The following is a 14,105-nucleotide window of genomic DNA, read 5'->3' on the forward strand; positions in this document are numbered from 1 at the left end:
TCCCCCACCTCAAAGGGAAAGGGGGAGAAAATAAGACGAAAAGGGCTCAAGGGTTGCGATAAGGACAGGGAGATCACTCAACAATTACTGTGACGGGCAAAACAGAGTCAGAGTAGGGAGATTAGTAAGATTTATTGCCTGTTACCAGAAAAGTGAGAAACAAAGGAAAGAAACTAAAAACACCTTCCCCTATCCACCCTCTTCCACCTCCTCCCCACAAGCAGCTCAGGGGAACAGAGCAATGGGGGTTGCACTCAGTCTATAGCACTTCTCTTCCACCGCTCCTTCATGGTCACTCTCTGACCCTGCTCCAATGTGGAGTCCCTCCCACGGGATGCAGTCCTTCTCAAACTGATCCTGTGGGACTTCTCACAGGCAGCAGCTCTTCAAGAACTGCTCCAAATATGGATCCGTACCACTGGGTCCATCCATCAGGAGCATGCTGCTCCAACCTGGGTCCCCCACAGGCTGCAGCTCCTGCCAGGTCACCTGCTCCTGTGTGGTCCCCTCCCCACGGGCTAAAGGTCCAACCCAAAATCTGCTCTGGCAGGGGTTCTCCAGAGGCTGCAGCCTCCTTCAGGCCATATACATCTGCTCCACTGGGGACTCCTCCATGGGCTGCAGCATGGAAATCTGCTCCACCATGGTACTCCATGGGCTGCAGGGGGACAGCCTGCTCCACCACAGGCCTCTCCACAGGCTGCAGGGGAACTTCTGCTCCGGCACCTGGAGCACCTCCTCCCTCTCCTTCTTCACTGACCTTGGTGTCTGCAAGGCTGTTTCTCACTCCTCGCTCTCCCAGCTGCTGTTGTGCAGCAGTTTTGGTGTTCGTTCTTTTCGCCCCTTTTAAATATGCTTTCACAGAGGCACAAACAAGATCACTTATGGGCTTGGCTCTGGCCAGCAGCAGGGCCCTTATCTAATATGGGGCAGCTTCTGGATTCTTCTCACAGAAGCCACCCCTATGGCCCCCCTCTAACAAAACCTTGTCACATAAACCCACTAGACCCAGGTTAACCAGCACTGCCCCATGTTCACTGTTCACATAAAACATGTTCACATGTTCACTGTTCACATAAAACATGTTATTGATGGTAATGACTGGTAACAAGTTGCTGCAGGTTTAAAATTGTTGCTGAATCACAATGACAAATTTTCCCTGTTATAATCAATATCTAGGTTGTATATACAACACAAAACAATGAGTAACCACAGTTGACAACATAGATCTAATACTGTGAGCTGCAGACATAAGAAAGGGCTGCTTTTCTACTTTCAATTTTAGCAGTAGTGCCATACAGAAACCTCAGACTGTGGTATGTGTTAGTTCATAGAAGCAGCAGGTCAAAATTAGGATGGACCTTCTATACATTCGTATTCACATTACTAATAATAATACTATGAATCGCTGATTTTGTTTTCCATTCTTTCTTTTAAAAGACAATAATTAAGAAAAGAATGAACCAACACTTTTATAGCACCTTTTTAGATAACATCTTTACCTGTATTTTGCCAGGAAGGAAATCAAGACACAAATAATGTGCAAAGTGACTTGCCCAATTCACATATCAAGGCAGAAATGAGATGTAGAATTCCTAACTACCAATGGCTGCATCACGTAACTACAATACAGAGTTCTCAGCCGACATTGGGAAATCAGCTGTTGACTGCCTAGTTCTAGAAATGATACTAGCAGGTGGCAGCACTGGTTCAATAAATAAGTTACATAACATCCTCCAGAAGTATTTAATGGGAGCTAAAAATAACCAAATTCAATTACTCCCACCTGAAAACACCTATCATTTTTTTTAATTCCTATCCTGAGCAAGCATGGACTAATTTCCTCTCTTCCGCCACCAAAAAACAAAACAAAACAAAAAAAATACAAGCCCCAACCAAATGATCCTGTTTGTACTTTCAAACTGATATGAGACATCTGCACGTTAAAACAATTAATGGTTTGTGGGTTTCATGATTTGTGTGTGTGTTTGGTGTGTGTTTTTTGTTGTTGTTTTGTTTGTTTGTTTGTTTCACACACAGACAAAAGGAAATAAGGTAGTAAGGACAACTATACCAAGTCACTGCATCATGGACATATCAACAAGTTCATTTTAGGAAGAATCCTGAACAGCAGAAAACAATCTAGCAAATCCTTAAATGCCTTACAAAATGCTCAGTAAAATAACCCAATTGCTTTATGGGATAGGGCACACACTAATAAGCTTCAGGATTAGACCTTTTATTTGCTGTGCCCTCATAGAGGAAAGTGGATGGTACAGTACTGAAGAAATTATAGACAGCTACAGGAATAACCTAACCTATAACCTAATAAAACCTGATGGATATCACTAGTGCCAACAATACTCACCAGTTCGTAGTTGCTCAGAAGAAAGCAAGGTGTCACCACCTAGAACAAAAAACAGTAATAAAATAAGGAAAAAAAAAAAAAAAGATTCTTCCTTTGCAAATTACCTAAATCTATTTATTGAGATCCCTCGAATACTGTCAAATCTAGGCAGAGTCAAAGGGGCACTAAGCAGACCAGGTACAGAACAGGAGTGTCCATGTCTGATCTTGGCTACATTGCTTTCCCTCAACTCCCGGAATAGTTAATAAATATTGTGTGCTTTGCTGACATACTGTAAGCAGTGAAAAAGGTTCAAGGGTAATTCCTTCCTTCAGGTCACATATGCAGGGAAGCATGAACGGCTTTTTTCACCACCACTACCCAGCCTCTGCAGCATTCTTCCAAGATCATCTCAGTTCTAATTAGTAAGTAACTATTCTGCTTTTTAATGAGTCTAGAAATCAGTAATTCCCATCATCTTTTCTTTGTGCTAAATTTTGTTATGGGATGTGGGCTGAGCAGGGCAAGTAGAACAGATATTTTGTGGACTAACATAGTTTCAGAGGCTTGGCTCCAAAGACCCAGAGACATAAAATTGCAAGCAGTCACATCGGCCTTGAGGCAAGTAGATATATATTATGTTCTCTCTCACCTGAAAATACTTACATTCATACAATATATACAGCAACGTCAACTTCATATGAATAAATATGTACAGTTCCCTGAAGTTAAAACACTTCTTAATATGTTCCATATACATCACAAAAAGAACTTTGAATATTCAAAAACAAAAAGAAAGCAAGGAAAAGCATGACCAACTAGGATTACGTAACAATCTAGGGAAAGCAAATAGTCGTTTCTTTCTACATGTATGGGGAGCCCATACAGCAGGCACCCTCAGACATCACACATATAATTGAATGACTGTGGCTCATCAATTTACTCCATTTAGATGAGCTTCAGTAATAGTAATCAAGAATGCTCACTTTAACAAGTACCTTGAGGTTAACCCCAAGGAAAGCAGTTTCTTTTAATATGTCCAATTTTATACTTATAGCTCTCCTGGACAGGCTCACCTCTCAGACAGCAGAGGGGAGCCAAAAACTCTGTAACACCTGAACTACAAAGGGAATTTTCTCTAAGGAATTGACCTGTCCTATCAGCTCTCAAGGCACAGTACATGGAGTGGTTTATGGAGCAGGAGCCTGACATGTCATTTATAATCCTTGGATTAATAAAAAAGTATCACAGAATCACAAATTGTTAGGGATTGGAAGGGACCTTGAAACATCAACTAATCCAATCCCACTGCCAGAGCAGGAACACCTAGATCAGATCACACAGGAACGCGTCCAGGTAGGTTTTGAATGTCTCCAGAGAAGGAGACTACACAACCCAGCTCTCCAGGCAGCCTGTTCCAGTATTCTGTCACCCTCACTGTGAAAAAGTTTCATCTCATATTTAAGTGGAACCTCCTATGTTCCAGCTTGCACCCATCTGAAATGTATTTGAAGAAGCCATTTCTGTTTTCCTTGACCCCTCTTGCAAGGTTTAATTCTAAGGAGGCCTTAGCTTTCCTAGTTGCATCCCTATATCCTCTGACAACAGTCTTATATTCCTCCCAAGTGGCGTGCCCCTCCTTCCATGATCTGTAGACTCTCTTCTTCCACTTGAGTTTGCCTAGCAGTTCTCTGTTTAACCATGAAGATCTCCTGGCTCCCTTTCTTGACTTCCTACCTGTTGGGATGCTCTGATCCTGAGCTTGGAAGAAGCAGTGCTTGAATGCTAACCAACTATCTTGGGCCCCTTTACCTTCAAGTACCCTGCCCACGGGATTTCCCCTACCAATTGCTTCAAAAGGCCAAAGTTGGCCCTACTGAAGTCCAGGGTTGCGATTCTGCTCAGTATTTTGTTCCTGCCACATGAGATCTTGAACTCCACCATCTCATGGTTGCTGCAACCAAGGCTGCCCTCAACCTTCACCGCTTCAACCAGTCCCTTCTTGTTAGTGAGGACAAGATCCAGCATCACTCCTCTTCTAGTTGGCATATCCACCATTTGCATCAGGAAGTTATCGTCAATGCACTGGAGGAACCTCCTGGACTGCGGATGGCTGGTTGAGTAGGCCTTCCAGCAAATGTCAGGGTAGTTGAAATCTCCCACAATAACCAGGGCCTGTAATTGCAAGGCTGCTATCAACTGCCTGTAGAAGGCCTCGTCAACTCCCTCATCCTGATCAGGTAGCCTGTAATAGACACCCACAACAGTATCCCCCATGCCAGCCTGCCCCTTAATTCTTAGCCAAGACTCTCAACTCACTCCTCATCCACCCCTGGACGGTACTCAATACGTTGTAGTTGCTCTCTCATGTAAAAAGCAACTCCAGCACCTCGCCTTGCTGGCCTGTCTTTCCTGAGAAGGACGTACCCATCCATGGCCACATTCCAGTCATCTGAGCTGTCCCACCACATGTCTGTAATTGCCACCAGATCATAATCTCCTGACTGAACATGGATTTCTAACTCCTGCTTATTCCCCATGCTATGTGCATTGGTGTACAGGCACTTCAGGGAGCGAGCTGAGCACGCCAATTTCACCCTAGGGGGGTGGTGGGAGGCCTCCTGGTATTCATCACTGCTAGAGCGCTGCCCCACCAGTGCAAACCCAGCTACAACCCATCCCCCTTCGGATCTAGTTTAAAGCTCTCCAAATGAGCCCTGCTAATTCGTGTCCCAGAACCCTTTTTCCCCTGTGAGATAAACCTTTCCCACTTATTACTATCAGGCCTGGTGTCTTACAAAACCGGCCATTGTCAAAGAACCCAAAGCGCCCTGCCTGTAGCACCAGTCACATAGCCAAGCATTTATGGACTGGATCCTTCTATTCCGTCCCATGTCATCACCCGAGAACGAAAGGAGGGAAGAGAAAATAACTCATGCCCCAGACTCTTCCACCAACCGTCCCAAGGCCTTGAAGTCTTTCTTCATTTCCCTCAGACTACAGGATGCAGCTTCCTCCCCACCTACCTCGAAGATCAGTAGTGGGCAGCAGTCTGTCGAGCGCACCAGGTTGGGGAGTGTCCTGGTGATATCCCTGATCCAGGCTCCAGGCAGACTGTGGGCTTCCCTATGATGAGAGTCAACCCTGCATATTGGGCCCTCTGTTCCTCTCAGAAGGGAATCTCCTACTACAATTATCCTTCATTCTTTCTTACTGAAGGCAGTCTTGAGGCACGGTGTTGACTGCCTCTTCCTACATGACCTCATAGGTGGGCCTTCCACCACATCCTCGCCTATCTCTCTTTCAAGATCCAGGGCCTCAAACCTATTATGGCGGGGCACCTGGGGAAGAGAGTTAGGTAGGGAGGGGGGTTGCCCATAACCCTGAACTGGGACTCACTTCCAGCCCTCCTTGTCTTTTTGGTTTCCTCCCTCTGCCCAACAGCAACAGGGCAGGGGCTCCACCACCCTCTGGAGGGCACCCACCGGCGCCCTTCTCTCTGACATGCAAGGGAGTTAACTCCACCAGGCAACCTCCTGCTCACATGCTCTGATGCTCCTTAGTCTCTCCACCTCCTTGAGCTCAGCCACTCAGCCATGGCGAGAAGCCCTTTCACCTGAGCACAGGCAGTCTCCCCGCTGCCCTCCACCAACAGTGGCAGGCTCAGGCACTCCCTGCAGCCAGAGGCACCTGAACAGCCGCATCTCTGGGCAGGCCCTGCGTCTGGGTCACCACAGCCTTTTCAGAGTAGAGCCCTCTGCCGAGTGGACACCATGCTAGGTTTGTAATCTCACAGACTGCCGTTAGTTGGTGCAGAGCTCCTGCACCTTGCCACGCCAGCAAACCGCAAGAATAAAAAGACACATCTAGTCCTGCATGCAGCACAGAAAAAAAAAAAAAGGAAAGCTGATTACACCAGAACAATCCACTCAGGTCTTACTCTCAGAAATAGCTTTTAACCACCAGCATGGAAGGGTTGGCATCTCCACAGACGGGTCCTTACTTGTGAAAGAGATACACTTCTAATTCTCAGCTATAGGTAAAATATTACACACTCATGTAATAATTGGAACCGCTGCAGAATAAAATTGTCATCCCTGGATCACATAAATATAATCTGTTTTATCCCTTCTCTCTGCTGTTAAACTCTGTTAAATAATCAAGTATCTACTTCCCCATGACTAACCACAATACAGCTCTCCTATAACCTCCTCAATAATTACAGCTGACTCACTGCCTAAGGAAAAGCCCCTTTATTCTGACACAAGAGCACTAGGGACATTCGCTGACAAAAAAAAAAAAAAAAAAAGCCTTTTACAGATCTTTTTTTGGCAGATCTGTGGCATCTTATTCAGGCAATTCACCGAAACACAGGGGCTGTGAGAAAATGGGAGCTAACATAAGGGTCGACACTTCTGTAATTATTTTTTCCCTGAGTTTCACTATGCCTACAATGCCTGTACAGTAACCTGACTTTACAGATAGACTCCACTTTCTTCTGGTTGCAGGTCTTGCACTGTTGCTTTGTTTTCACAAAGATCAACACCCATGTGAGATGGTACCACTCTGGGCCTACCAAACAGTCACATAATACCCTTCCCAGTGTATACAGCAACCTCTTTGCCCTGCACACTTTTATAACTGTGTTGTCACTAAACTGCAGACCACTCAAATGCATTATTCACAGCCAGACTTGCGTGTGCTGCTACTCTTTTCTAGCTACTTGACTTAATGCAAGACACACTGAATCACTCCAGGTGCACAGACCTTTTGTCTGAATGCACATGCACAAATAGCGTATTTCTTCTCAGATGAAGGAAAACAGTCAAATATCCTGATTTCAGTTCTAACAAGCAGTTTCAAGAAGTTCTACTGTTAATTCAGATATAGGTTAAAAGCAAAGTGCTGACGTGTTCACAGGGAGGCTATCATGAGGTCCAGACAACCAGAGTCGAGGCTATATGAGTTGTCCTAATTCTATTTCCTGGTTTGCAAAGGCTTGAGATGTGCTAAAATTAGCATTTAGAGGAAAAGTACACAACTGAAAAGCAAAATCGCAGGACTTCAATTTAATACAAATCTGGAGATCAAAGAAAATGTATAAGCACCTCATTCATTGGTTTAAAAACTTACATATACAGTGCACCAATTGTGCAAAACAAACTTCAGATTTTCTTGATCCCTGCTGAAGCTACAGTTAATTGTAAAAAAAAAAAAAAACATTTACAATGAACAAGTTTGTCAGCTTTCAATAATAGTATCTTTATTCTTGAACAAAAGATACTGGATACATTACTATAATATTTCATAGTTCAGTAGTTCAGCACAAACAAGATACATTTAACCTCTACACTTCTGCATGTTCACTTATTAAAAAGGAAAAAACAGAATCTGGGAATTCCCCGTGTGTTTTTTAAAAATAGGTACCTCCTCCATGCCCAGATACACACATGCATATAGACACATTAGTCTACCCACATATAACAAGGTAAATATCTGAAAGCCAAACCACCTGTCCTTGTACACATAACGCATATTGAATGAAAACACCTTCCTAGTGTGATACTTCCAGAATCAAGTTTTGCTTTGAAAAAGTCCTGTACTTGTGGAAGAAGATTTAAAATAATCCCTCTGATGAAGAATTCTGACTCCAATGAATCTGTGGGTAATTTTCCTACCTACAATTGTAACACCAGTCACGAGTTAATGAGTAACTGAACAACATGAGATAAATGTCAACTCAAACAAGAAAAAATGTCAACAAATGGCATGACACCTGGCACTAAGGAAGTAAAATATATCCCCGCTTCTTTTAATGGAGACACAACCAGTGCCCTCCACTGTTTCATAAGAGGCCATTTTCTTGGAAATCCTATAGTTACATGTCAGTACATTTTTCACTCCCAGATGCGCCTTTTTTTGTATTTCCCTTATTTTTCATCTTTTTTTCACAGAAGCAAGTGATCTTCCAGAAGAAGAGCCATCTTCAAAGAATGAACCAAATATTATCAAAGCTGCATTTCAAAGTCCAAATCTGACACTATTAGACTACTATTTCAAAGGCATACAACTTAACCATTTAACTACAAAGAATCACATTCTTCCAAGCTATAGTTTTAACATGTAAGAACCACTAGCATTTCTGCCACAACCTACGTGGAATACAAAGGGTGTGCAGAAGGAAAAATCTTCATCAAAAAAAATATGTGACCTAAGTAACCTGTCCATTCTAGTTCACTACTAATACAGTTCACTAAGCTTTTCACAAAATTGAGGAAAAAGGGTGAAGAGAAAAATGAAGCCACTGAAAACCTCTAAATAATGTACAGTTACAATTATGTTAGGAGAAGTCATAGCCTTTGTACAAATACTAAGTTCACGGAAATTTTTAACGTGCATATGTGCATGTGTGTATGCATTTACAGAAACACCCCGTATGTGTACACAGAAGCACCCTTTCCTTTCCTTCATTTCTCATGACCTAACTTTCTCTTAGCTGATAAGATACTAGTTGATTTATGTTTCTTCATATTAATGGATTTTCACTGTACTAGGTTTCATTTCAAGCACTCCAGGACTGGTGAAGGGACAGACAACTCTTAGTTTCATCTTTTCCAAAGCTCTGTTTCATGAAGTCCATGCTGTAAGTTAAAATACAAATGGATTCTTATTAAATTCAAACTACTTGTAGTCATCATTTCACCCTGTGCAACTCTCATTCTTGTTCACATCCCACAGTTAACTTATCAGACATGGTTTAGTGGGTGATATCAGTCAGAGGGGGATGGTTGGAGCAGATGATCTTGGAGGTCTTTTCCAACCCTAATGACTCTATAATTCTATGTTGTATGTCAGAATTTTAGATCTTTAATATATACACTGGTATGGATTTCCAGGGTTTCAAAACTGCTTCCAACACCTGAACAATGGCAATAAGAGCTAAAGACATTATAATTCTTGTCCTCACAAAAAGCAGCGCACACAGGAAACAGTACCAGAAGTTTGAGGAGGAGGTAAGAGCTTCCCCATGACAATCTACGGAGGCCAGGCCTCAACACACAAGTTTCACTGCTTCCACTACCTGTCTAACATCTGGGAAAGATGTCTTTCAAAGTAAAGTATTAAAGATAACATGACAGCAATATTAAAGCATAATAAATACATTAAAATAGGGAGTTTTTTGTTTGTTTTTTTTTTTTTCTTTTTAATAGGTACTACAGAGAAGAAGGCAATGTGGTAGAGGAGGAGGGTTCTAGAAGACAGCAATGGCAGACTTTTCTACTCTACATCACAGAAAGATAAAGACAGAAGTCAAATGTCAGCCTAGTTGGAAAAATAAAAAGGTTGGTTTTGTTTTTCCTTAATTTGGGTGTTATGTCCCTAGAATTGAAAACCAACCATTGCAGGACAATTGTTTGCACCTCACTAAGGGCAGTTTAATGCAAAAATACATACAGCCCAAGGAGAGATAGCTCTTTGAATCAGGCAGTCCAAGGATATATGCAGCAATCTAGCAAATGCTTGATTTCAGTCTGTGACAGAAGGTCTGTAAGAGTCATCCAAAAAAAGCAGAGTAACCTCTCCAGCAGGAAATTTACAGAAATCCTTTGGAAAAAAACATTGGGGCACATTGCGCAGCAAGCCAAAGTAGTCTGAAGGGTTGAGGACCAAGGAGTAACCTTTCAGTTTCCCACAAAAAAGTATATTCTCATGTTGTGAAGAACATACCCACTCTAGTAGGCTTCAGTTTCTCTGAGAGTGGAACCCTTTCTGGAGGCTGACACAAAGGCACTTGAAGTGCCTGTATTTTGTTACGGTATTTCTGACTTTCTTGTATCACAATCCTGACTTTCATATACCTCTGGTCATTTTAACTTAGATTACAAACTTTTTCCTTTTAAAATATATGTTGCGTATAAAATATGCACGTTCCAAATGTATCCAATTTTACAGCTGTTCAAAAGAGACACAACAAAATGGTACTGCACTGTGCTTTAACTGTGGGAAGTATTTTCAATGTTTTCTTCAGCAAGACAGAACAATACAAGGGAAGCAGCCTTTTAGATATAATTACAAGTAAAATGCTATGAAATGTTGTGTTATCACATACAGATAACAAAAGCAAATTCTAATGAAGCCTAGACATTTCAGCTTGCTGATACAAAACAGGCATGACTTCCACTGGGATGGAGTTCATAACCTTCAAAACACATAGTACTCAGTCTCTATGTGTTTCCAAAAATTTGTTGTTACTCACGTTGGTGTCTGCAGTTCAGTTTCCATTCTTTCATTAAGTCAGTAAGGCAACTGCTTGCAATCTAATGCTGGCGCTGCTCCACTTTTTGAAAAGGAATATTGCAAGAGGGAATTCATCCTGTTCCAGGAACATACAGTCTTCACCACGGCCTCTAGCCACAGCAACATATTATGACACAGCAATGGTCATATTATGCCTGCTACCAAATTATTGCCACTGTTGATTTTCAGTGTACCATCCAAGATGTTGTTACTGCCTTTAGCTCTAACAGCAGAAACAAGAGCTATGGCTCCTACATAGAAGCTAAGAGCATCGTGTACAGCAGTGGTAAACAATTTTTTTAAAAATAACTCTAAGAAACAGGTGATATATTCTGGTAAGCTAAGCAATTCCCATTTCCCAGAGACAAATATGGGATGAGCTATATAGTGTGACATGAGAGCAATTCCCAAGCAACAGTAATGTAAAATGCATCATTCCCATGTTCATTGATCCCACTTTAAAAGGCTGACAAATGCTTACCTCTCTTCCAAAAAAAAAAAAAGTTATAAGGCATGTTACAAGGATCAGAACTAGGCAGAAAATAAACGGACCAGTGAAGAGAACTGACATCCTTCATAAAGTCAACCAAAACAGGCCAGTATTCAAGGCAAGGAAATGAAAAACAAGCAAACAAATTCTCCTAAAACATCTGAAAGTATTCAAGTGGGAAGTTCATATCTGTCATGAAAATATAACCTCTCCAAGTTTTGGTGGTAAAGGAAAGCAATAGCTTTTGTAATAAAAACTGCAAGGAAACAAATCTTGAAATTATAACAGGTACCAGCTGGGTCTTACATAACAGCCAGTTTTCTGAAAAAGTAAGACTAAATGAGACATACCTAGAAACACTAGCATATTTTAAAATACTTTTTAATTTTTGGAAAGCCCCCGGAAGTTAACTACCAAGCACACAACCCTCCAGCACAGCAGTTCTGCTACTTACACAATGAAAGGTTTATATCCACAAAAAGCAATTTCAAGTCCTCTTGCCACTCAATAGCTGACAGTTCTGGTCGAATGAGAAAGCTTATTCATTACACAGTTCATTACAGCGATAGTATAACCTAACAGAGGGCAAAATACTGCTTCTGGGGACAATCAAGTAAAATCTAAAGACCACTCTGAGCCACAACTGTCAGTTACAGAACTCACAGATTAATCTCAGACTTCAACTGCAAACATTTTATTCTAGTCCAAGGCTAGACAGCATTAAAAGCATGCATGGTAGTATAACATGTTAATTACTTCCTATGAGGAAAAAAATCCCTGAAGTCTTAAGCTGTACTGAATGTGTTCTGATTTACCGATTCCACAGAAGTGTGTCAGCCGCAGAGGTTTGCACAGTTGTCTCCTGGAAACATGGCACAAGTTTTCATTCAAGGCCTTCATTCCCTCTGCCCAAAATCTGAGAGGGTTAAGGAGAAATTGTACTCTACCCATGCAACCAAATTAAAAATAGTTAAAAAATAAGAAGAACAAACAAAAAAGCCTCCCATGAACCCTTTGAGAAGCAAAGTCACCACTATTTGGTCCACTGCTGCTATGGTAGTGTTAATCTACACTTTTAACATATTATGCAGTAAAGACTTGACAGCATCTTGCTGTTCTCAACAAAATAATTTTCTGCCAGGTTGCTCGTTTATTTTTAAAACAGAGTTTTACTTCAAAATAACTTAAAAATTAACAAACACTGAGTATTCAGATGAAAAGTTTCCCCAGAAAAATGTTTTTCTGAGGAATTTTGACATATTAAGCTGTAGTGTTTGAAATGCAACTGAGCATAAATATGAAGCAAGATTAGAAAGTTTGATATACTAGATTAATGCTTTGAACTGTCAGTACCTGCCAGTTGAGAGAGCCGAGCACAGCTGTCTCTTTAAAAATTATTACACACTGACATCTTACAAATCTGGCTTCTGCTCTAATACTTTATTGTGTTAAACATTCAAAGAGGAATTCTCTCCATCCTTTTGAATAGTCATGCTGAATTCCCTGAACAGCAAACTGATGCAGCATGCAAATTAGATAGGAAAGAAAGAAAGAATTATTACCCTCAAAAAGAGAAACCTTTGGCAATAGTTTGAGAACTGGTAACATTAAAGATATATAATTGCTTCCTTTTCCAAACCAACCAAGTATTACTGCGACCATAACAGCCCCAACCTTCCCAACAGTTTCAGTGAGGTAAATGAAAATATATCCAAGATCTAACGTTCGCAGCAACACAGTAATCCTGGAAATCTTAGCCACTTTGTCATTTGAAGAGAAAGTGCCTCATCTCCACCCTGAAGAGTCCAGCTTGTTTATTGCTTCTGCTGTCAATCTTTCCCTGGTTTCACCTTCCTAATGGACCTAGTGAACTAAAAATACAATAAAACTAACAATATAATGATCCTTTTTTTTTTTTTAATAGTCCCCCTTACCTGGGACTACATGTCAAAATGCTCTTTCTTACTGCATTAATGGAAGTCTAGACAGGTGCTGCCTTACACGCTTTATGCTTTAGCAGTCAGAAAGTAACCATCTGTCCCTATGGACTGCCAAGGGCCACTGATTCTCTCCATGGGCACGGAAAGTATCTGCCTTCATGCCCACCCTCTGCAAGGGTAGGCCCAGCCTTATAACCTTAACACAGTACTCACAAGGTTTATTCACAAAACGATTCAGGACGTACGCATGTGACAAAAGCCATCCAATCTTTCTGAGTGTCAAAACAGTTTGGGCTCTAAATCATTAAACTGAAAATAGCTAACCAATAGCAGTCATTCCCCCCACATACACACTATTTTCACAAAACACATTGAACATGTATCCCAGGACCAAAATCAGCTGTCACTCCTGGATTATTTTCATTGCTGTGATTGCTGTCTTCCTCCCCATTACAGCATTGCTAGTAACATTTTTACAGTAATTCAAGCTATATATATATTTATTTTATTTCTATACTTTTTTCTGTAGTCATGTCCATCTTTCCTTGACTGTTAAGAAGTCTAAGAAAGGAAAAGATTAGGGTGTCACAATGAAGAATTAGGTGGGATGGAGGACAGCTTTACTCCGAGCCTCTAAACTGTTTAAGCTATTGCTGATCAAAAAAAAAGGCAGATCAGGGTCAATGGAAGAATTACATCTTCTCAAATACAAATGCCAAGAAAATTATAATTAGTAAAACTGTGGCTTTTGAGCAATGTAACAAGACAAAGTGTCATGTCAGAGTTTTTATCTTTTACAATTAAAACAATTTTGGTGGCTTTATACATGATAAAACACTAAAAACATATTATACATCTATTATTTCTCTATGGAGAATAAACTACAGAATTTGAAGGTCATAAAATGTTTGGTCTAGCCTTAACAGCATTCAAGTGGCACACTATAGTTCAGAAACCAAGTCTGAATATGGATTTTAGACTCAATACAAAATCTTGAAGCTTTGACTAAATATGCACTCCACTGAGATGT

At 41.1% G+C, this 14,105-nt stretch overlaps 1 protein-coding gene across 15 annotated transcripts in view; it reads right to left on the reverse strand.

Moving 5' to 3' along the window:
• The window catches only part of TNS3 (tensin 3), a 258,468-nt gene that overhangs the window by 156,262 nt on the left and 88,101 nt on the right, over positions 1-14,105 (reverse strand). For 12 of the 15 annotated variants that reach the window (XM_083823142.1, XM_083823136.1, XM_083823146.1 and 9 more), the window contains one exon: positions 2,369-2,407. The exons of the other annotated variants lie outside the window; for them this stretch is intronic. In XM_083823142.1, coding sequence (XP_083679268.1) covers positions 2,369-2,407 — 39 coding nt within the window. The remainder of the gene's footprint in view (positions 1-2,368; positions 2,408-14,105) is intronic. 15 annotated transcript variants of the gene reach the window in all.

This window comes from Anser anser (assembly GCF_964211835.1).
Source record: "Anser anser genome assembly, chromosome: 2".
In the NCBI taxonomy this organism is placed as follows: Eukaryota; Metazoa; Chordata; class Aves; order Anseriformes; family Anatidae; genus Anser; species Anser anser.